Source organism: Salvia hispanica, chromosome 1, assembly GCF_023119035.1.
Source record: "Salvia hispanica cultivar TCC Black 2014 chromosome 1, UniMelb_Shisp_WGS_1.0, whole genome shotgun sequence".
NCBI lineage: Eukaryota > Viridiplantae > Streptophyta > Magnoliopsida > Lamiales > Lamiaceae > Salvia > Salvia hispanica.
In genome coordinates, this window is record NC_062965.1 from 49,178,179 (window position 1) to 49,201,205 (window position 23,027).

Sequence of the window (23,027 nt, forward strand, 5' to 3'; positions counted from 1 at the left end):
GCAAAACATGACTAAATTTGCATTAAAGATTAATGTACGACGAAGATAAATGTCAAACTTACTTTTACAATATCACCTTATAAAGTACTTATTTCAAATAATAGCTAATCAAGACTAACTCCTAGGCTATGGAGTACAATTTACCCTTGGAATTAAGTGTTATTCTAATTGAATTAATTTGTAACTAATATTGATAATATTATTGTATTTTTTATAAATGAATATGCATACAAATAAGTGTTATTCTAATTGAATTAATTTGTAACTTATTGTCATTTAATTTATTTTTACATATAATTATTTTTATTATAAGCATAAGAGGAAAACGAAAAAGAAATAGTACATTTTTCGGTATGAATAGTTCACAAATATTTTACTAGTCACATTTAATAATTTAAAAAAAAATGTAAATGTTGAGAACTAAATAATGAGAATTGATTCATTTCGGACTTCAGACTTTTTTTTGATTGGCGATTTGAAAGGAAAAAATGTAAACACCTTAAAGTCCACACATCTTCACAAGCTTTTATATGTAAGAAAAAAATTATGGAAACGCCATCACTTAATAGAGTTACATCAAATGGATAAAATGAACATCTATAATGCTGCAAAAACTGGAGATATAGCAACATTGCAAGCTGAAGATCCGAATGTTGTCTGTGAAGTTTCATTTGCACGTTCACGAAATGTTCTACACATAGCAGCGATGCATGGGCACGAAAACATCGTTGAGATGTTGACATCCCACATGCAGCTAGCTCGGGATTTAGACTCGCAAAATTCGACACCACTTCACATTGCAGCAGCACAAGGGAGTGTTGAAGTAGCCTCAATATTGTTGTCAATGGCCAACGAGACACTCTGGTGGCGAGACTGTCATGGTTTGAACCCGGTTCATATTGCAGCCATCCATGGCCGTGTTGATATCTTGGCCATGCTGCTTCAAAAACTTATCTCCGGCTATGGAGAGGGTGCATCGTGGAGAAACAGTGCTGCACTTGTGCGTCAAACATGATCAACTGAAGGCATTGGAGGTTTTGGTGGAAAGGTTGGGGGAATTTTTATGTGCGAAGGATGATGATGGTGAGACAATATTGCATTTGGCGGCTAGGTGCAAACAACCCGAGGTAACTATTTAAATAGTATTGTTTTTTTCAATTTAAATATTCTTTATGTCTATGAAAAAGTCTTGATAGAGGACGAAAAATATAAAAAAATAATTAAATACTACTAGTGTTAGTGAAAAATGAAAAATTCCTTAGAGAGAGAACTGAGAAACAGAGCATATATAAAAACAAATTAATTTTAGTATATCGACCAAATTGGACACTGGACAGTATTTAATGTCTTATATTCCCACCATCCTGTCTACTTGAGGTATTTCATTTTAGGACGGTACTTGATTTTAAAATATAAGTACTCTTTAAATTTCAATTTTTCGGCACGAGATTAAGAAAAAAAATGTGGAATATATTAAATAAAATGATACCCCCTCTGTCCCAATATATTAGACCCATATATCTCAACATACATGAGCCATTTCTATTTATGGTAAAAATTTATTTTATTACCAATTCCACTTACACCACAAAACAATATCTCCTAAATTCCCGTGCTCAAAAGAAAGGAGTCTAATATCTTAGGACGAAGGGAGTACTAATAAAATAAGAGAGAGGAAAAAGTAGAAAGAAGGAAAAGTAAAAGTGAGAGAAGGTGTTAGCACTAATTTTTTAGTTAAAAATTGAAATGACTCTACTATGTTGGAACGGAGGGAGTAATGTTTAATGAATTAAGTGATGAGAAAATAATATAAATAAATGAAGGAAGATTAGATTACAAAATAAATTAAGTAAAGTGAATAGATATTATGTGTTGATTTTGTCAGACCATCAAATACTTGGTTGAGGTTGTTAAAATAAAGAAGCAGACACGGAATTTGATGGGCAAAACAGCACTGCAAATCTTGACCGAGAGGCCAAAGGCATGTGATCTCCAGACACAAATGGAAACACTTATAATGTTTCGGGAAACACGAATCATGTCTGAGGTGTTCCCTGACCTGAGCGACACGACAATGGTGGTGGTGGGCCTGATAGCCGCAATGGCATTCCAAGCCGCCATTAGTCCCCCTGGCGGTGTGTGGCAGGATACAAAAAAGGTCGGCGAAGCGGTGATGGCATCTACTCATCCCATACTATACAAACAGTTCGTCGGTGCTAACACCACCGCTTTCGTTTCATCAATTTTCACAATCTTCCTCATCACGACCCGACAGCCATCCGGACGCATTCTTTTCCTGCTCATCTCGTTGTTTGCAATGTGGGTGTCGCTCGCATCTATTGCTCTCAGCTATAGAGCTTCTGTAATGGTGGTCGCGCCTCATACCGAAACACTTTCCCTTGTTCATACAATTATCATAGTGGTGGTTGTGTCACTAGGCATCCTAGGGTTCATATTTGTGTATAATATTGTACGAGGACTGTGCTTAAACCGGACGAGTGATCACCATACAACCATCGGACGACTGAAGAATTTGATTTATGAACTACTCAACCGAGTTGACCTCGTTGTACGACGCTCGGATGGATGATGATTCTGGATCTGTGCAATTGTGACCACACTTACCTTTGCAAAATCTACAAGACTTGTTATGTGTTTTTTTTCGTATTTATGTGTTTAGTACACATTTGTTTCCTTCCTTTGTATGCATGGTATTAATTGATTGAATTGACACCCGACATACCAAATTTGTGCGAAATATAATGCACACAAGTTTGATATGCGAGATATGAATTCAACCAATTTATACGATTGCATGCATAATATGCAAAATCTGTGAAAATAAAATTATATACGAGTGAGCAATTGTTTTGCATTGTTTAATAAATTATGCTTGTAGCTTTGTTAGAAGAACGTGAATTTTATGTTTAAAAGAGTTGAAACAATGATGATGAATTGATGATCGAAGCCACTTGGTCATTGCGAAAATAAAAGGTAATGAAGATGGATTTATCCAGTTGGACTCGTTGGGTTATGATATGGAGTACTATATTGTACTCCCTCCGTCCCAAGAGAATATGCAATTTCCAATTTTGAAAACTCTTTTCTCTAACGAGATGTGATTCATTCCCCACTAACAATATTTTAATTACTCTTTCTCTCACTACCAAAAAAGCGCTAGATAGTGACGAAATTTAGTGATGGACTACTACAAAAATGGCCTGTTATTACATTAAATTAGTCACATTTTATTAAAACTGTGAGGATAGATACTCAAACAATACATTGACCTTTCTTCACATTTATATCATACACTGATGTCACACTATAGTTAAAATGTCAGTTTAACAGTCCTATACTCACAGTCCTATACTCACTTCTATTAAGTACAACAATGGTGATTTGCTCCTATTTTTAACTCACGGAAGTTGTTAAAGGCAAATACTTAAACATGACTCTAAAAAGAAAATTTCAAATTACTAATGAACTTTACTTAATGAAGAAAGTAATTAAACAAATTATTCAAAAGATAATTGACAAAGACCGAATCAAAGTTTATGTAATTATAAATTAGTAATGACAATAATAATATGTACATTAGTCAATTATTATAATAGTACATCGAAGCACTAATTTGATGAAAGAATATAAAATTAAAAAAGTGCATGAAACAATTAAAAATTAGCGGCGGCAATTTCCACTAAAATATTAGATATGAATTAGAAATAGTGGCAATTCGTTGAAAGAGTAGAAAATTTTTAAAGTGGCGGCAATTTTCCCACTAAAATATTACATGGGAATTAGAAAGTGGCAATCCGTCAAATATTATACTAGTACATTTAAGCACTAATTGTTGAAAGAATACAATGTTTAAAAAGTGCATAAATAATTAAAAATAGAGGCGGCAATTTTCCCACTAAAATAGTAGTATTTCATAGGAATTAGAAATAGTGGCGGTACTTAATCAGTATTGTATGACGCCTACTAGAACTAAACCCTATCTCTCTCACAAGAGTCTCTACACCTTCTTGACGGAAAAAATACAAAAGAAGCTTCAGATTACTCAGCAAAGGTGAGGAGTATTCTGGTATTTTTATCTTCCTTGTCCTATTTACAGATTGTTATAATGCTTCTTTTTAATTTTCTACATTTTGTTGTGTAATTGAATTTTTGAATCGTTCAATTCGTATATGAAATTTGTAGAGACTAAATAAGGCGACATACTATAGTCTTCCATTTCATTAGAGTATTCTAATCGTTCAATCCTAAAAGTTGTCTATACTTATTTTATTACTCTAATGTATGCAGTTATGGCTTCTAAAGGACGAAGGCAACGTAAAAAAAATGTTCGTTTACAAGACGAACCAAATATATCACATCAAAGATTGACAAATCCTGAAGGTAAAAAAGACAATTGGATAGAACATGCTCATGCTCAACAGTTGGTTTTATTTGATTTTTGGTTTATGATATTCTTTTCCAAATTGGGTTATTTACACATTACACTGCTGTTTGTAGATAGGTGGGTTTTGTATTTTGGATGTTCATGTTTCTTGAATGTGTTTAGTTAAAAAGAGAGGGATTCATGTTGTGGGTGTTTTGTCTAAGATGTGTTATATTTTATATATATATATTTGCTAGTTTTATATTACTGGCGTGCTAACCTGATCTTTTTTTTACTTTGAATGTGAAATGTAGCATGGAGATTTATCTTTGATCGTTTTGTGCATTGTTTTTCCACTGCTGATTTTGCCTTTGTCTATTGTAATTTATCAGTAAGGATATAAAATAGGCATTTAGTGTCTGATTACTGAATTTATCGTTGATGCTTCTCGGGTTATTAGCCTTGTGTCAAATGGATAGGGTGATCTGTAGGTTGTATGATTTTCTTCATTTTCATTATTTTTTGCCAAAGGAGCTTGCATTTATCGCGTCTCTCCTCTTTGTGTGTTAAGTTTCTCTGTGGACTTACTTTTGTACATGAAAATAATTTTACTTATTTGAACATAATATTTTATAATGATATGCAGATTTTACTACTAGGACTACATTAGGCAGAAGAGTTTATAATAGAAACATACATCAAGAAGAGTCAAACACAGTCACACATTCAAACAATGAGGATATGAGTATTGACATTGAACAAGAGGAAGATGAAGGTAATGGACAATCAACCACTGTGATTAGTTATGTAAGCTTTTTTATTCTTAGACTAATCCTATTATTTTTTTTTATGCTTCAAGACGGTGCATTTGGAGCTAGCATTGTTGAAAAGGAAAGTAGAGGCCCTACCTATATGAAAAATATATGGGGTCGTCCTTTGAACTTACCCCTCATGTCAGTTGAATATAAAGAGTTTGGTCAACCTATAGGCGGTGAGAAAAGCAAGCTTTGTCATTTCTTAGGTACGATTGCAAATGGCTATCAATGTCCATTAGATATTAAAAATTGGCACGCAATGCCAAAGGAGAATAAAGATGAGATGCTCAATATTGTAAAGGTAATAACATTTAAAGAAAGCTAAGGTTATTAAATTATCATTTAGCTAGTCAATTATATATACATATTTTTAACATTGGCTGACTTTGTGTCATGCAGTCGCGGTTCGAGATGCCTATCATTGCCGAGAAGTGGATCTTAGCCTCCATCGGACTTAAATGGAGAACTTGGAAGCATCATTTAAAAACACGATATTGGGCCGACGTATCTATTGAGCATTTAATACATGACCGAGATGATAGAGTTCCTGAAGATCAATGGATCAATCTCCTTGCTTATTGGAGAACAGATAAGGCAAAGGTATATTTAATACATATATATAATAACCATTTCATTTAAACTGTGAATTTACTAATCCTTTTTTACTTGCTTTTAGAATATAAGTAAAAGAAATAAAATTGCTCGAGCGAAAAAGGTAATGAATCAAAGAACGGGAAAAACGTCATTTGCGCAAGTTAAGGCCAAATTGGTAATGTTTTATTTCTTATATATTTAATTTTATCATTTTTTTTACAATATATTAGTAACCTAATAATATACATATTCATAGACAAAGGAACAAGGACGATGCCCAACTCGTGCTCAACTATTTCGTTCGTGCTTTGTTTCTTCAAATGGAAACTCAAGTGACGCTGTCTCGAGTAAAATTGTATGTGTTATTGATATGTTCATTATATCAAATTTATTATGTACTAATTTTAATCTATACATTAATTTTTGTTATATAAACAGGCAGCTATGGCAGAATGTAGGGATCAACTATCTGAACATTCTGAAGATGTAATCGCTCCAAATGATATATTTGCCCAAGTTATAGGGAAGGACAAACCTGGTCAAGTAAGAATGATGGGCCAAGGAGTGTGTCCCTCAGATGTATGGAATGGGACTCCTATAAACACATCAGACCGTTTACTAAGTGAGTACAGAGAAAAAAATGCACGACTAGAGGCAATGCTTGGAGCACAACAAAGACCTTGTGCTTCACAAGCAGACACAAGGCCAAATGCGATAGCATCCGAATCTCTTTCACTACGTTCTACGACGGCTCAAACTTATGAGGTATCTTTATTTTTTTTACAGTTCTGAAATATATATATCATAGTCCTATATATAGAGAGATTTAAAATGCTTATTTATCTATTTTTGTTTCTTGGAGGTTGGAAAATATGTTTCTTTTAGAAGTATTTTCACACAGAAAATCGTTGCTAAAGGATTTATTCAGAGCATTGATCCAAATAAAAAGGTTGGGGGACAAATGTTAGGATTGAATTGGTGTGAAATTAGTGTTAAAGTTGTGATTGAGCCGAAGGAACAATTGATTAGGCCTTACGACAACTTTCAAGAGCTTTCCCAAACAATTGGTGATACGGTTGCTTGGCCATGTTCCTTGGTATTCTCTATCTATTATTTATTGCTACTATATAATTACCAAATGCATTTTAGTTTGATTCTAAGTATATTTTCAACTTATATATGTAGGTGACGCCTATTGAGTAGTGGCAATTTGTTGATTTACATATGGATTCAAGGTAATCTATTGTTAATTAGTTAACTAATTATAATGATTACATGATCAATCTTGGTTTATGCTTTTAATTATGTTACTTGTATTACTGATTCATGTTACGTCCTACTTTTTATTTTATAAGTTTTATTTGTGACTACAATGTTTTATATTGTTAAGCCCTTAGATATTTAACACTATTAACTAAGGCTTTTCTGTTTAGTGTTTCTTTCAGTGTTAATAAATTTGTTCTAGGAAGTTTATTTACTTAAGGTTTTATTCTATAGAACACATGTAACTTTTCAACTCATGATAGTAATTTAAAATTTTTAATTTTTTTTCAGGGCACGTTGCAGAGGAACTTGTTCTTTGGACAAGTAGGAAGAAGAGGCTCACAGATTTAATTATAGTCTGTACTAGTATGGTCACATAGTTTAAGAAGAAAATGAATTGACATTTCACATTGTTGGAATGCATGTTTAGAGTTTTGAAATACTTTGGATTTTTATATATTCGAATTTTATATTTTATTTAGATGATTTGTTGATAAAAGTTTGTTGGATTTTTAATAATAGTTTGTTATGTATTTTGTACTAATTGGAAGTAACAAAAATAATTACATATTAAAAAATGTAAATTTTAAGCTTTTAAAGGATGAAATTATGTTTTTTTAATATTTGAAGGATCAATATGTAAATTATGGAAATTTGTAGGTGACAAATGTAAATTACATACGATCAGGGGGTGGGGATGTAATTAGAACTATTCACAGGTGGTATTTTGTAAATTTTCACGTGTAGTAAGATAGTGTAATCTCAGATTACGTCTTATCACACTCTCGAGTGACACTACAAGTAGTTTTACATTACGTTTTCAGATGAAGTATTAGAAGCTTTATCTTTACACTTAATCTCTTATTAAATCTTTTGTTAATGCACTTGCACCAACTGTAATTATAGATGAAATGTAACAAAAAATTATATATGCTGACATTTTTAAGTGTGATGAAATGATGATTTTTTAGTAGTGGGCGGCTGCTAGCTCAACAACTAGTGACAGAAATATGACTTAAAAGCGCTAGTCACTAAATAATGTCAGAATATTCTGTCACTAAAGCGACCTATGTTTTCCATTATTGGGTGGATTAATAGCTGTAGCGATGGACAAATCCGTCACTAATATTTTTTATTGACAAGTTTTTTAATAATGAATCTGCTGAAACTTACTTTTATTTAACCTCTGAAGTGAAGAAATTACACCGATTAGTGACAGAATTATCCGTCACTAAATAGCAAGTTTTTTGTAGTGCTCTCTACATATTTCTTACTTTACCAATTTTGCATTAAAACGTGTGTCGAACCCAATGTGCATATTATTTGGGGACGGAGGGAGTAGAAAACAATTTTAATTTAAAGAAGATTTTTCATTTATGCTGTCGAATAATAAATCAGAAAATAAATTGTAATCTTTACAATTTTATGTCTAATAGTAACATTATAGACTTCCCGACTTAAATTAAAATGTATTTTTATTAATTTTTAAATATTTTATATTTATTGCTAATTTTTTAGTAAGTCCGATTTCAGGAGATTCATTTACAATATCTAGTCACTATAGACAATGCATCTATTCAGCAATACCCATGAATAATCATAATGAGTTTAACGACCAGTTGGACCATATTATCACTCCACGTAAAATTCGGATTAAGCCGGATGAGTCATATAGTCTAACTTAAAACTCCATTTCCTTATACATAAATATTCATAAATTATGTATCTTATGTTGAGCCTAGCTATCCATTTATCAAGGGGTATGAATTTTAGTATACTATTGTTTTTCTGGCTGGAGCTAGGTTTCAAGTGGCTTAATTAATCTATTATGTTCGCTTAAAGTACAATGTCTTTTTCTTGTTGAACTAAATTGCATAGTATGTTAGAAATTAAAAATTGAAAATGTTAGTATCTTGTTTTCCATGTTTCACTATTACAACATTGATAAAATGTATACCTAGCATGATCCGTCATGTTTGTAGCTACATTGTATCTTTTTGAAAACGACAATCTAAGATGAAATCGATATAAAATTGGTCATTTTAGATCCTATCTCAATATAATTGTAGTTGGTTGTCATAAAAAAAAATTGGTCTAGTGTGTCTGAAAAACTGGAAAGAACGATTGGAGAGGCAGAAAAAAAGAAACTCTATGATGCTGTTGTAAGAAGTGAAGATGAAGAAATATTGCAACAATGGCTGGACGAGAATCCGAATCTTGTTGGTGAAGTTTCATTTGCGTGTTCACGAAATCTTCTACACTTAGCAGCGATGCATGGGCACGAAAATGCTTTAAAATTTGGTTAAAATTGATGGCTTTAGGTGCAAAATTTGAAAATGCTTATTGTAACTTAGGAAAATGACTTAATAGAAGAAATAAACCAAACACACACATAATTGACTGTTTAGCTTAATAATACATCATTCAGCTATTGTAGGCCTTACAACTAGATAACACTTGAAAGCACATATAATAAATAAACTACGCACATAAGGAGGAGAACTATATATAAAGTGATGATATATCACGCATTTGGATGGTAAATTCTCCAAAGAAAACAGATAATGACTCTTTTAGACTTTGCAAAGGTATAACATGGCCACGCTAGCTAGTATGGCCTATCCGACGTCCGTAAAATCACGTCAACTAGGGAGAGGAGTGTATCCGCCGGCGTCTCTAATCGCTGGAGAGCTGTATGGTGATCGCTCGTCCTGCGCAAGTACCATTCCCGGATAATATTATACGCAAATATGAATCCGATGATGCCTAGTGACACAACCACCACTATGATAATAAGAACAACAAGTGATTGTGTTTTTGTATTTGGAGAGACGACCATTATAGAAGCTCCATAGCTAACGGAAATAGATGCGAGCGATACCCACATTGCTAACAAGGAGATGAGCAGGAAAAAAATGCGTCCAGATGGCTGCCGGGTTGTGATGAGGAAGATTGTGATGATTGATGAAACGAAGGCTGTGTTGTTAGCACGAACAAAATGTTTGTATAGTTTTGGATGAGATGATGCCATCACTGCATCGCCAGCCTTGTGTGATGTCGTGTCTTCCTGCCACACCCCGCCAGGGGGGCTGATGGCGGCCTGGAACGCCATGGTGGCTATCAGGACCACCACCACCATTGTCGTGTCGCTCAGGTTGGGAAAGACCTTTGATATTTTATTTGTTGATGGAATCTTTAAAGGTTTTAGCATCTGTATATGATCACGACTTATGTCTGGTTTGCTCTCAATCAAGATTTGCAGCGCTGTTTTGCCCAAAGAATTCTGCGTCTGCGGATCTATTTGTGTACGCTCCACCAAGTCTTTGATCAACTTAGATTTCGATCAAATTAAACTAGTCATAAGGGTGAAGGTGATATGTATAATATTGAGATATGCCAAAATACAGGCTAAACTTAAAAAAAAAAAAAAAACAACAACCGAACAAGAGATAATTAATACTATAAGATATGACCCTTCAGTAACAAGTAAATATGACAATTGAAAAGCCCTACGTAGAGGCGGACCTACATGGAGCCTTGGAGTCCCATGGAACCCCAACTTTTATATCTTTACCTATATACTCCCTCCGTCCTCGATTAATTGTCACTCTTTTCCATTTCATTCCGACATTCAGTAATTGCCACACTTCATTTTTACCATATATGGTAAATAGGTCTCACATTCCACTAACTCACTTCACTCATTTTATCATAAAACCAATATTAAAAAGTGGGTCCCACATTCCACTAACTTCTTCAACCAACTTTTCGTTACATTTCTTAAAATCCGTGTCTGGTCAAAGAGTGACAATTAATCAGGGACGGAGGGAGTATATATTAGGTTCACAAAGGATAAGTATAAAGCGGCAGACACAAGTGGTCGAAATTTCTAGCTCTTTTGTTTAGTCAACACTACTCTTTTTTTATACTCCCTCCGTCCAGGCTAAGATGACACATTGCTTAGCCGGCACGGGATTTTAGGAGTTATTGGTTAAAGTGTTTAATTAGAGAGAGAGAAAGTGGGTGTAACTATTAAAGTAGAGAGATAAAGAAAGATGAATATTTTAATAGGAGTGAGAAAAAGTGGTTGAGTGTATTAATTGGAGAGAGAAAGTTACCAAAAAAGGAAATGTGTCATCTTAGTTGGGACAAACTAAAAAGGAAAACGTGTCATCTTAAACGGGACGGAGGGAGTAAAATTTTGCCAACACTTCTCTTTTTTATAAAATAGACAAGGACAAACTATTAATCTCAAATTATACACACTTGCAATAAAGACAAGCTATTAATTTTAAAGTTTACACACTTTGCAATATTTTTTTTTTCATTTTGTTAACAATTCTCATTTTTTTTCAAATAGTCAAGTTATTATTTTTTAAATATACCACTCACTTTGCAATACTTTTTTATTTGTTAATCCTTCCCATTTTTGAACTAATTTTAACGATCATATGTATATCTAGTAATTGTCACCTTTTTAACATTTGTCATTCACTATAATCTATATATGTCACAACTTCCTTTTACTCATGCCACAACTACTTGTGATAAAGTAAACGTCAAAAATACTCTGCCATTATTTATATTAATTTGGACCCCTCAGTCGCGAACTCCTGCATCTGCCACTGGTCCTATGTGATATTCTTATTATATGAATTATTGCTACTTAAAACTAGTATACATAGAATAAAAAAAAAAAAAAACTATTAGGGTGGTTACCGTAAGTCGATTGCACCTAACAGCCAGATGCAATATTGTCTCGCCATCATCATCCTTGGCACAAATAAGCTCCCCCAACCTCGGCAACAAAAAGTCGAAGGCTGCCTTATGGCGATGTTTGATGCACAAGTGCAGCACGGTCTGTCCACGATGCACCCTTTCCATAGCAGGAGAATGATCGAGGCGAAGCAGCTCTGTTAAGATTAAAACATTACCACACATGCTTGCAATGTGAACCGGGTTCATATCATGAACGTCTCGCCACCAGAGTGTCTCAGGGGCCATTGATAACAGTCTTGAGGCTACTGCGACATTCCCACGCGCAGCTGCAATGTGAAGTGGTGTCGAATTTTGCGAGTCTAAATCTCGAGCTAGCTGTGCGTGGAATTTCAGCATCTCAACGATGCTTTCTTGCCCGTGCATCGCTGCTATGTGTAGAACATTGCGCGAGCGTGCATATAAAACTTCAGCAACGAGATTCGGATCTCGTTGCAGCAATTCTGCCAATGTTGCTATATCTCCATTTTTTGCAGCATCATAGAGCTTCATTTTTATTGACTCGGGAACCATTTTTTCCAACTCTATTGAGTTTGTGAGATGTGGACTCATATATATGGATATTCACACACACGACACAAGACTTTCCATTTGTTGCCGGCCGGTTTTGGTGCAATTTTTATTGTTAGATTAATGTGTAGTCAAATGCGATATACAGTAATTACCAATTTTATATTGATTTCTTCATGATTACCATTTACTAAATCTAAAACAAATGTATGGATTCTTACTAGCTACTACATTTTATTAGTATTTCTATACCTAGCATGCCACTTCATGTTTTTAACTTTTGGTAAGTAGTTACGCGGAAGGCGGAATCGAGTAATAAATACGTTGAGTCTTATTTGTGTAAAAGTTTATTTATGTCTCAACATCATTCTACAATCAATGGTCTTGTTTTTTTTATTCATAAACATTAGTGACATTATAGTAGTAGTAGTAAATTTCTATCTTTGAATAAAATGATCAGTCTCATTCTACATAAGTTTTCTCTCATATTTATTACTACCTCCATTTGTGAAAATTTGATACAGTTTACTATTTTGGTCCGTCCCTGAAAATTTGATACACTTCACTTTTACCATTTTGGTAGTGGACCCCATATTTCACTAACTCATTCCTACTCACATTTTATTATAAAACCAATACTTTAAAAGTAGGACCCACATCCCACCAACTTTTTCAACTCACTTTCCATTACATTTTTTAAAACCCGTGTCGGGTCAATGTGTAGCAAAATTTGGGGGACGGAGGTAGTAACTATTAAAATTCGTAATTTCCATTATTATTGATAGTGGATAGAGGGAGCATACGGACACATTATATAGTAAGGATATAACGGTTGATAACTATCTTAAATTGATAATTCAACAACCTATGTTATAGAAGTCAACTGATCATATCTGTATGTCAACTAAATGTAGTTGACATACATATGTCTTCTGTTGACATGTAAATATTGATGACAACAAAAGACATGCGTATGTCAATTACATTTAGTTGACATACAAATGGATCAACTAGGACATAACTAAAGCATTGGGTCGAACTCTTCTTTGGTGTTAAGGTAATAGCTATGAATAGTCACCGACTTCCGAGAAAAGGTAGAAGAATGGGACCCATTATGTCGCATTGACATTCATAACGTAGAATATTGACATAATTGTCAGTTATCAAATTAAGATAGTTAGCTATAACATGACCCTTATGTACTATATGGAATAGGTTTAACTTTTAAAACAACAATGGTCTTTTTTTTGACTTACAAGTTTTGTAAGTAATAGAATTAAATAAATTGTCTCTTTCAGATGCTCTCATCAGACTATGATTCCATTTAAACTCTGTTCTTTTGTTAATTTATTTTTTCCATGATAAAAACTCGAATCAATGACTTTTTTTAAATGTAATTTGTCGAAGACTTACCAAACTTGTACTACCAAATTTTGTGTGCAATGTTTTGACCAAAGGACACAACTAGAAGTCACGAAAGCACATTTACTAAAACAAAAACTCATGCAAAATAAATTAGACACACAATGTTCAAAATGAGAAGAAGTGGAGAACTATAAAGTGATGATCTACCATTCATTAGGATGGTTAACTCTCCAAAGAAAACAGGTAATGACTCTTTTAGACTTTGCAAACCGTCTCACAATAGTATGCACTATTTTCTTTTTAGTCCGTCTCATAAAAATATGCACTTTCTAATTCTGATAACTCTTTTCACTCTAGTGGAGTAGGACCATTTCTCCACTAACAATACTTTAATTATCTTTTCTCTCTCTCTCTTACTTTACTAATTTTGCATTAAAACCCGTACCAAAATTTTGTAGACTTTGGTTAGATGTCTTAGCCGAAATTCGTAGAATCGGATGAACTAGGGAGAGGAGTGTATCCGTCCGTCGGCATCTCTAATCCATGGAGAGCTTGTATGGTGATTGCTCGTCCAGTGAAGGTACCATTCCTGTACAGTATTATTCACAAATAAGAATCCGATGATTCCATATATAGTAACACAGCCACCACTATATATCATCAAATAAAAACAAATGATTAATTTGTGGCGTCCTTAGACTTAAAATTTTACTAGGAATGGCATCCTTAGACTAATTAACTAATAGAACACTAATCATTGTAATTATAGTTGTCAAGTTGAAGCCTCCTTCATCCAATGAATTTAACCAAAGCTCGTTCATTTTTCCGATAGGCTGGGTCCTGCCCCAGGTCAGGCCAACAATTTATTATCGGATAAATAATGTAGGAGTATGAAACAAATCATTTCATATTTTGCGACCCCATAATGACGGAAACATATATAAAATTTAGTCAAAATTCCTTAAAATAGACGACGGAATGTGGCGTTGTTAAATTGTTGTATGCATCACTAGTTTTTGGACTGACGAAAGCTGGATAAAATTTTTATCGAGCTTTTGGACTAACAAAGCTTAGCACGACGGTAGTAAACCATTGACAATTGTATCGCTAAGCAAATTAATCATAAAATTTAAAGCTATAATTAATGACACCATATTTTGTCAAGAGAGTGTTTTCTTGTAATGCGAGAAAAATTAATTACTTGAAACTCGATAAAAGTGAGACCAAAATTTGTGTCAAAATCAGAGATTGGCAAGTACTTAATGAACAGAACGAGTGCATATATATAATTCTGTACCATCTATCTAGGTCACATCATATATGTTCATAATTTAATCAGTCAAAACATATATTATTATTAATTAGGGTCCGCGTAACTACTTTTCAAACGTTTAAAAAGATGAAGTGGCATGCTAGCTATTGAAATACTAAGAAAATGTAACTAGGTATTATCCGTCATGTGTGTAGCTACATTATTATGTTTTTGAGAAGAAATTAACATTAACTACTAATCTAACAATAAATTGCACCAAAACGGTCGGTAACAACCGGAGTAGTTGGATGTCTTAAAAAACAAATATAAAGTCTCGTCTAGTGAGTTTGTTTGTTAAAAATTTCTTAAATCTTGGCCTATATCGAATTGGTGATAATCCTATCTCATTTATATAAGTGTGGACAATCCTACCCAATAAGAGACTTTTTAAGGTGTTCTTGAGTGACCAATTCTAATATTGTATTTAAGTGTGCGTAAGTCGATGATGAATTTCTTTATCTCTCATCTCTTGTAATTTATACGGTATATGCTGGAGCGTGTTAAAAATCTCTTCTTGTCCCATGTGACTTGATGAAGATCGATCATGTCTCATTTATATAAGTGCCTTTCCATATTATGAGGAATTTTAAGGGGGTGAGTGGTTCATTTCTAATATTGAATATACATATATATGTTCTATATATATGCGTCAATATCACACAAAAGCTTATGTGTGTAAGGAGAAAATTAGAGAGAAACCAAAACAAAATAGAATGATGGCAGCAAAGGTTACGACAAAGAATCTCTATGATGCTGCAAAAAATGGAGATGTAGCAACATTGGAAGATTTGATGCAACAAGAACCGAATCTTGCTGGTGAAGTTTTATATGCACGCTCACGAAATGTTCTACACATAGCAGCGATGCATGGGCAAGGAGGCATCGTTGAGGTGTTGAGTTCCCACCGACAGCTAGCTCGAGATGTTGACTCACAAAATTCGACACCACTTCACATTGCAGCTGCACAAGGGAGTCTTCATGTAGCCTTAAAATTGATATCAATGGCCCCTGAAACATGCCTGTGGCGAGACTGTCATAATATGAACCCGCTTCATATTGCAGCCGTCAATGGACATATCAATATCTTGCAAAAGCTGCTTGAAACCAACTCATCTCCTGTTGTGGAGAGGGTGCATCGCGGAGAGACCGTGCTGCACTTGTGCATCAAATACAATCGTTTGGTTTCGTTGAAGTTTTTGGTGGAGAAATTCAGGGAGCTTGTGTGTGCAAAGGATGATGATGGCGAGACAGTATTGCATTTGGCTGTTAGATTTAATCAACTCCAGGTAACACCAACGCTTTTCTTTTCTTTGTAATTTGAATTCAAGTATTTAATTACTCCTTCCATCCTATAACAAGAGTCAGTCTTGTTTTGCTATTTTAGTCCGTCCCACAATAATAGTCCTATTTCATTTTACCATAAATGGTAAATAGACTCCACATTCCACCAACTTATTTTACTCACATTTTGTTATAAAACTAATATATATAAGTGAGACTCATATTCCACAAAGTTATTCAAACCACTTTTCTTTACATTTCTTAAAACTCGTGCCATAACTAAATAGGACTCCTATTCCGGGATGAAGCTCCCTCTGTCCCACAATAAGCGTCCTGTTTTACCATTTCAGTCTGTCCCATAATAAGAGTCCTATTTTACTTTTACCATAAATGATAAGTAGACCCCACATTCCACCAACTTATTTCAATCACATTTTGTTTATAAACCAATATACATAAGTGATATCCATATTCCACTAACTTATTCAACTCATTTTTTCGTATAACTAAATAACTAGAATTTTATCAAAATCTCAGACCATCCGATACTTGGTGAAGCAACCTTATATAGAGAAGAAGGCACATAATTCCTTGGGCAAAACAGCCCTGCAAATCTTGAATGAGATCCCACACACACCTCGCTACTCAGACATGGAAAAACTCTTGAAGATTCGATCAACACAAAAAATATCAAACGTCTTCCCCAACCTGACCGACACGACAATGGTGGTGGTGGTTCTGATAGCCACCATGGCCTTCCAGGCTGCTGTCAGCCCCCCGGGCGGGGTGTGGCAGGAACACACGGCATCACACAAGGCCGGCGATGCAGTGATGGCATCAACTCATCCCAAACTATACAAACAGTTCGTCCGTGCTAACACCATAGCTTTCGGTTCAGCAATCATCACAATCTTCCTCATCACAACCCGACAGCCATCCGGACGCATTGTTTTCCTACTCATCTCCTTGTTCACAATGTGGCTATCACTCGCATCTATTGCACTCAGCTACGGAGCTTCTATAATGGTCATCTCTCCCAATATGGAAACACAATCACTTGTTCCTGTAATCATCGTAGTCGTCGTTGTGTCACTAGGCATCATTGGATTCATATATGTGTATAGTATTATACGAGAATGGTTCTTACGTCGCGATACAGCTCTCCCACGATCTCATACATCAAGCGATAGAGTCATCAACAATGTTGGCCGCGTTTTACGATCGTCGGGGCCCAAAACCTAGAAGAGTCGATATGTGTTTTCATTGAAGACTTCAACAACCGTTTGGTTTTCTTTGCAACTCTTCCCATCCAAATTGCAAGGTAGATGATGATCAGTTGATAGTCATGTGTGTCTTACTTATTGTGCGTGCGTGTATTTAGTAAATGTGCTTTTTAAGTGTCGACTCATTTCTAATGCTTCAAGTGTGTAATGCTTGCTTTTGGGCTCCTATATTCATGTACAATTATCCTATATTTCACTTTTACCATAAATAACAAGTGGACTTCACATTCTATTAGTAATTTATTTCACTCATATTTTATTACTCCTCCGTCCCATAATAAATGTCACACTTTCCTTTTTAGTTTGTCCCACAAAAGATGTCACATTTCCTCTTTTAGAAAAAGTTCTCTTTCACATCAATTATCAAATTATATTTTCTCCCACCACTTAACATACAAACTAACATCTCCTAAAATCTCGTGCCATCTCCCAAGTGTGACATCTACTATGGGACGAAGGGAGTATAAAACTAATATATTTATATAAATGATATTCATAATTCACTAACTTATTCAACTCACTTTTCTTTACCTTTTTTAAAATTCATGTATACACCAATTGTGATTCCTATATGGGACGAATGTAGTAGTACTCCCCCAGTCCCACAATAAGAGTTACTCTTATTGAGTTACTCTTATTGTGGAAACAGATTTTAAGAAAGTAAAGAATTGTGAGTTGGAAAATTTTAATGTAATATGAGACCCACTTTTTTATATTGATTTTAGAGTAAAAGGCCAAATGTGGTCCCTAACATATGGCCGTTTTATCAATTTGGTCCTTAACATTATCTTTTTATTATTTGGTTCCCTCACAAATAAACTCGGATCCGAATCAGTCCTCACTTAACAGAACCGTAAAAAAATAGACGATGACCGCAATTTGACTATATTAAATTACTAATGTTAATTAATTATACCTAATTATAATTCTTTTCCTATTAGCAAAATTGGAAAAAAGATAATATCAGTTGCAAAATGAAATGAATAATTTGTAATTTAATAGGAATTAAGAATTATAATTAGGTATAATTAATTACCATTAGTAATTTAATATAGTCAAATTGCAATCACCATCTAATTTTTTGACGGTTTTGTTAAGTGAGGACCGATTCGGGTCCGAGTTTATTTGTGAGGGACCAAATAATCAAAATGATAATGTTAAGGACCAAATTGATAAAACGGTCATATGTTAGGGACCACATTTGGCCTTTACTCTTGATTTTATAATAAAATGTGAGTGACGTGAGTGAAAACCTACTTACCATTTATAGTAGGAGTGTCAAAATGAATATCGGGTATTGGATACCCGATATCCGAACCCGAAAATATTGGGTAATTGGATATCCGATATCCGATTTTTTGGATTTCGAGATCGGGTTCGGGTATATGATTTTTGAATTATCGATACATCGGATAACCCGATATCCGATCGGGTATACCCAAATTACCCGAATCATCATCGTAGTAGTCGTTGGCTAGGCATCATTGGATTCATATATGTGTATAGTATTATACGGGAATGGATCTTACGTCGTGATACAGCTCTTCCGCGATCTCATACATCAAGCGATAGAGTCATTAACAATGTTGGCCGCGTTTTACTATCGTCGGGGCCAAAAAACTAGAAGAGTCAATATGTGTTTTCTTTGAAGACTTTAACAGCCGTTTGGTTTTCTTTGCAACTCTTCTCATCCAAATTGCAAGGTAGATCATGATCAGTTGATAGTCATGTTGGATAATTGTATGAACAATCACATAAAGCTCTCTATGATAATTAACCGAGAATGATAGAGAAGGAGCATAAACTGTAGAGTGAAAGCGTACCTCGATCCATCTAGAAGTAAACGGTGAAATTGCTAGAATTGCTTTGCAACGGCTATGGATCTTTCAAACGAGTCTCTTCTTAATCATACGGAAGCCCAAATTTTTAACAAGTCATGTGTGTCTTACTTATTGTGCGTGCGTGCATTTAGTAAATGTGTTTTTTTTTAAGTGTCGACGAGTTGTTCCAACTCTTGCTTTTGGGCTCCTATATTAATGTATAATACACCTATGTTTCACTTTTAGCATAATAATAATAACTAGGCTTAACATTCTATCAATTTATTTCATTCATATTTTATTATAAAACTAATAAATTTATATAAGCGGGATTCATAATTTACTAGCTTATTCAACCCACTTATCTTTACATTTCTTAAAATTCATGTACACCAAATATGATTCCTATTATGGGACGAATGTAGTAAGACTCCCTCCATCCCACAATATAAGTCACTCTTATTATGAGCACAGATTTTGAGAAAAAAAAGAATAGTGGGTTGAATCCTCATCAGTAACCTTCAACTAACCCAACCTCAATCAACTTTTTAATAAATATTCATTTCTCACTCATCCACATATACAACCTCCAACTTATTAAACTTTTACTTCCACCAATATCCCAAACTCAACTCTATTAAATATTTTCTTTTTCATATATTTTTAATTCATATAAATTTTATAATTTATTCAAATATATTAAAAAATTCATATAAAAATTATAACACATTTATATTATTGAATTACAACACAATAATATACACAAATAAATTAAAAATTAAAATACACAAAATGTTCGAGATTTAAAATGTAAATCCGTAATGTAGAAATATATGTCAAATTTTTTACATCACCAAAAAATATATATATACTTCATGACATAATTCAAGTACTAATAAAAAAAATAATTAAAAAGCAAAAATAAAATTTAAAATTATTTAAAGTTATTAAACCAATAAGAAAAGGCCATGTGTACTTGCCCCCACTTTTGCTTGGGGCGGCAGTATGACACGGAACGGTTGGGATTATTTAGTTTAGACTTAGTATGCACTTGGATGAGAAGAGATAACCAACATGTTGGTGAACTGTGCAAAAAAAACACATAACAAGTCTTCTAGATTTTGCAAAGGTATGGTCACGCTCGCGGGGTTATAGAAGCCTCCGGTCGTACAACGTGGCCAAATCGGGAGAAGAGTTCACCGGTCAAATTCTTCAACCATTTGATAGTTGTATGGTGATCACTCATCCGGTGCAAGCACCGTTCCCGGATGATATTATACACATAAATGAACCCGATGATGCCTAGTGACACAACCGCCACTATGATAATAAGAACAACAAGTGATTCCGTTTCCAAATTGGGAGAGACGAACATTATAGAAGCTCCGTAGCTGAGTGAAATAGATGCGAGTGATACCCACATTGCAAACAAGGAGATGAGCAGGAAAAGAATGCGTCCAGATGGCTGCCGGGTTGTGGCGAGGAAGATTGTGATGATTGATGAAACGAAAGCTGTGGTGTTAGCACGAACAAACTGTTTGTATAATTTGGGATGAGTAGATGCCATCACTGCATCGCCGGCCTTGTGTGTTGTCGTGTTTTCCTGCCACACCCCGCCTGGGGGGCTGACAGCAGCCTGGAATGCCATTGCGGCTATCAGGCCGACCACCACCATTGTCATGTCGGTCAGGTCAGGGAAGACCTTGGAAATTTTTTGTGTTGACGAAATCTTCAAAAGTAATTCCACTTGTGACTGCCGACTACTTGTGTGTTGGCTGTCGGTGAAGATTTGCAGTGCTGTTTTGCCCAAGGAATTTCGTGTCTGCTTCTTTATTTTTGTATCATCCACCAAGTATTTGATGATCTGTGATTTTGACAGTGTTATTTCTCTTTCTGACCAAAATCAGCACATGTAATCTATTCTACATTCTCATTTGGATGAGATTTTGATCTCTTTTCACTTATTTGTTTTATTTTCGTAACTCAATAGATATTATTAGTACAGTACTCCCTCCGTCCCACTTTAGAAGTCCCGGTGGAGTTTGACACGAGTTTTAAGAAATATAAAGGAAGGTTGGTGAAAAAAGATAATGGAATGTGAGTCCTACTTTTATATATTAGTTTTATAATAAAATGTGAGTGGAAAAAGGTGAGTGGAATGTGAGACCTATTACCAATTATGGAATATTCCAACCGGGACTCCTAAAATGGGACACCCAAAAGTAGTAAACCCGGACTCCTAAAGTGGGACGGAGGGAGTATTATTTTCTTTAATTATGTACTACCAAAATAAATAAAAAAAGTCTCAATTAATTAAGACACGGTGGTGGGAATATACGACATTATTGCTGCATAACTAATACTCTCGTCTATAAGAAATAGTCTTGTTTTTTCCACTCAATCTACTAAAATTAATTCATATTCTGTGTTACTAACAAAACTTTAGTCATTTTCCTTCTTTATCTCTCTTTTATTTTAGTAATTTTGCATAAAAATTTATACTCCCTCCGTCCCATAAAAATTGAGACAAAACTTTTGGGCACGGAGATTAAGAATTTATATTAAATAAATAGGAGAGATGAAAAAAGTAGGAAAGATAAGAGAGAGTAAAGTAAATGATGGAATAAAATAAGAGTGATTAGATGTTTTGTCTTTAGTTAAAAAAGGAAATGAGACGGACTAAAAAGGAATACGACTCAATTTTTATGGGACGGAGGGAGTACCATTCATTACCAAAGCTATTTTTCATAAACAAATAGAGTGCACTTAAAATGAAGTAAATAAATAAAATAAAAAGTTATTTAGATGGTTACCTTAACATGATCGCACCTCGCCGCCAAATGCAAGATTGTCTCGCCATCATCATCCTTTGCACACAAAAGCTCCCCCACCTTTCTCGCCAAAAACTTCAATGCCCTCAGTTGATCGTGTTTGACGCACAAGTGCAACACTGTTTCCCCACGATGCACCCTCTCCATAGCCGGAGATAAGTTGTATTCAAGCAGCATGGCCAAGATATCGACACGACCATGGATGGCTGCAATATGAACCGGGTTCAGACCATGACAGTCTCGCCACCAGAGAGTCTCGTGGGCCATTGACAACAATACTGAGGCTACTTCAACACTCCCTTGTGCTGCTGTAATGTGAAGTGGTGTCGAATTTTGTGAGTCTAAATCCCGAGCTAACTGCTCGTGCACTTTCAAGGCCTCAACGATGCTTTCTTGCCCATACATCGCTGCTATGTGTAGAACATTTCGTGAACGTTCAAATGAAACTTCACCGACAATATTCGGATCTGCTTGCAGGGAATCTTGCAATGTTGCTACATCTCCAATTTTTGCAGCATCATAGAGCTTCATTTTCTCCATTTGATGCAACTCTATTAAGTGATGGCTTTTCCCTTATTCTTTTTCTTACATAGATAAGTTTGTGGGATGTGTGGACTACATTAGTCAAGTGTTCATAGTACTTTAGGCTCCTTCAGTTTCAACTAAATTAAGTCAAAATTTTTGAGAAAAAAATTAAGAAATTGTGTTAAAAAGTAAGAGAGATAAATAAAATACTTCCTCCGTCCCATAAATATATGGACAATGAGCATGACACCTTAATTAAGATAAAATT

General features: G+C 34.5%; 5 protein-coding genes across 7 annotated transcripts; 3 read left to right on the forward strand and 2 right to left on the reverse strand.

Moving 5' to 3' along the window:
* The first annotated feature begins 589 nt into the window (after positions 1 to 589).
* Positions 590 to 2,590, forward strand: LOC125199420 (ankyrin repeat-containing protein ITN1-like). The gene is made up of 2 exons (XM_048097434.1): positions 590 to 1,000; positions 1,886 to 2,590. Exons 1-2 carry the CDS (start codon positions 590 to 592, stop codon positions 2,588 to 2,590), a joined length of 1,116 nt encoding a protein of 371 aa, XP_047953391.1.
* Positions 2,591 to 5,879: 3,289 nt separating this feature from the next.
* Positions 5,880 to 7,537, forward strand: LOC125220669. 3 transcript variants are annotated; one of them, XM_048122899.1, is made up of 6 exons: positions 5,880 to 5,968; positions 6,050 to 6,148; positions 6,232 to 6,558; positions 6,656 to 6,889; positions 6,979 to 7,028; positions 7,348 to 7,537. In XM_048122899.1, exons 1-5 carry the CDS (start codon positions 5,918 to 5,920, stop codon positions 6,994 to 6,996), a joined length of 729 nt encoding a protein of 242 aa, XP_047978856.1. In that variant the 5' UTR covers positions 5,880 to 5,917; the 3' UTR covers positions 6,997 to 7,028; positions 7,348 to 7,537. The 3 variants fall into 3 exon arrangements, with proteins under 3 accessions (XP_047978856.1, XP_047978802.1, XP_047978910.1); XM_048122845.1 differs by having other exon boundaries at positions 6,656 to 7,028; XM_048122953.1 differs by lacking the exon at positions 6,656 to 6,889.
* A 2,127-nt stretch (positions 7,538 to 9,664) lies between these two features.
* LOC125199431 (ankyrin repeat-containing protein ITN1-like) lies at positions 9,665 to 12,345 on the reverse strand. The gene is made up of 2 exons (XM_048097440.1): positions 11,776 to 12,345; positions 9,665 to 10,387 (listed from the first exon to the last, which is right to left on the reverse strand). The coding sequence occupies exons 1-2, from the start codon at positions 12,343 to 12,345 to the stop codon at positions 9,665 to 9,667; spliced, it is 1,293 nt and encodes a 430-aa protein (XP_047953397.1).
* A 3,390-nt stretch (positions 12,346 to 15,735) lies between these two features.
* On the forward strand, positions 15,736 to 17,542 carry LOC125199441 (ankyrin repeat-containing protein At2g01680-like). Its single transcript, XM_048097449.1, has 2 exons — positions 15,736 to 16,305; positions 16,838 to 17,542. Exons 1-2 carry the CDS (start codon positions 15,736 to 15,738, stop codon positions 17,540 to 17,542), a joined length of 1,275 nt encoding a protein of 424 aa, XP_047953406.1.
* Positions 17,543 to 20,338: 2,796 nt separating this feature from the next.
* LOC125186675 (ankyrin repeat-containing protein ITN1-like) lies at positions 20,339 to 22,793 on the reverse strand. Its single transcript, XM_048083131.1, has 2 exons — positions 22,217 to 22,793; positions 20,339 to 21,267 (listed from the first exon to the last, which is right to left on the reverse strand). The coding sequence occupies exons 1-2, from the start codon at positions 22,772 to 22,774 to the stop codon at positions 20,539 to 20,541; spliced, it is 1,287 nt and encodes a 428-aa protein (XP_047939088.1). The 5' UTR covers positions 22,775 to 22,793; the 3' UTR covers positions 20,339 to 20,538.
* Positions 22,794 to 23,027: the final 234 nt, after the last annotated feature.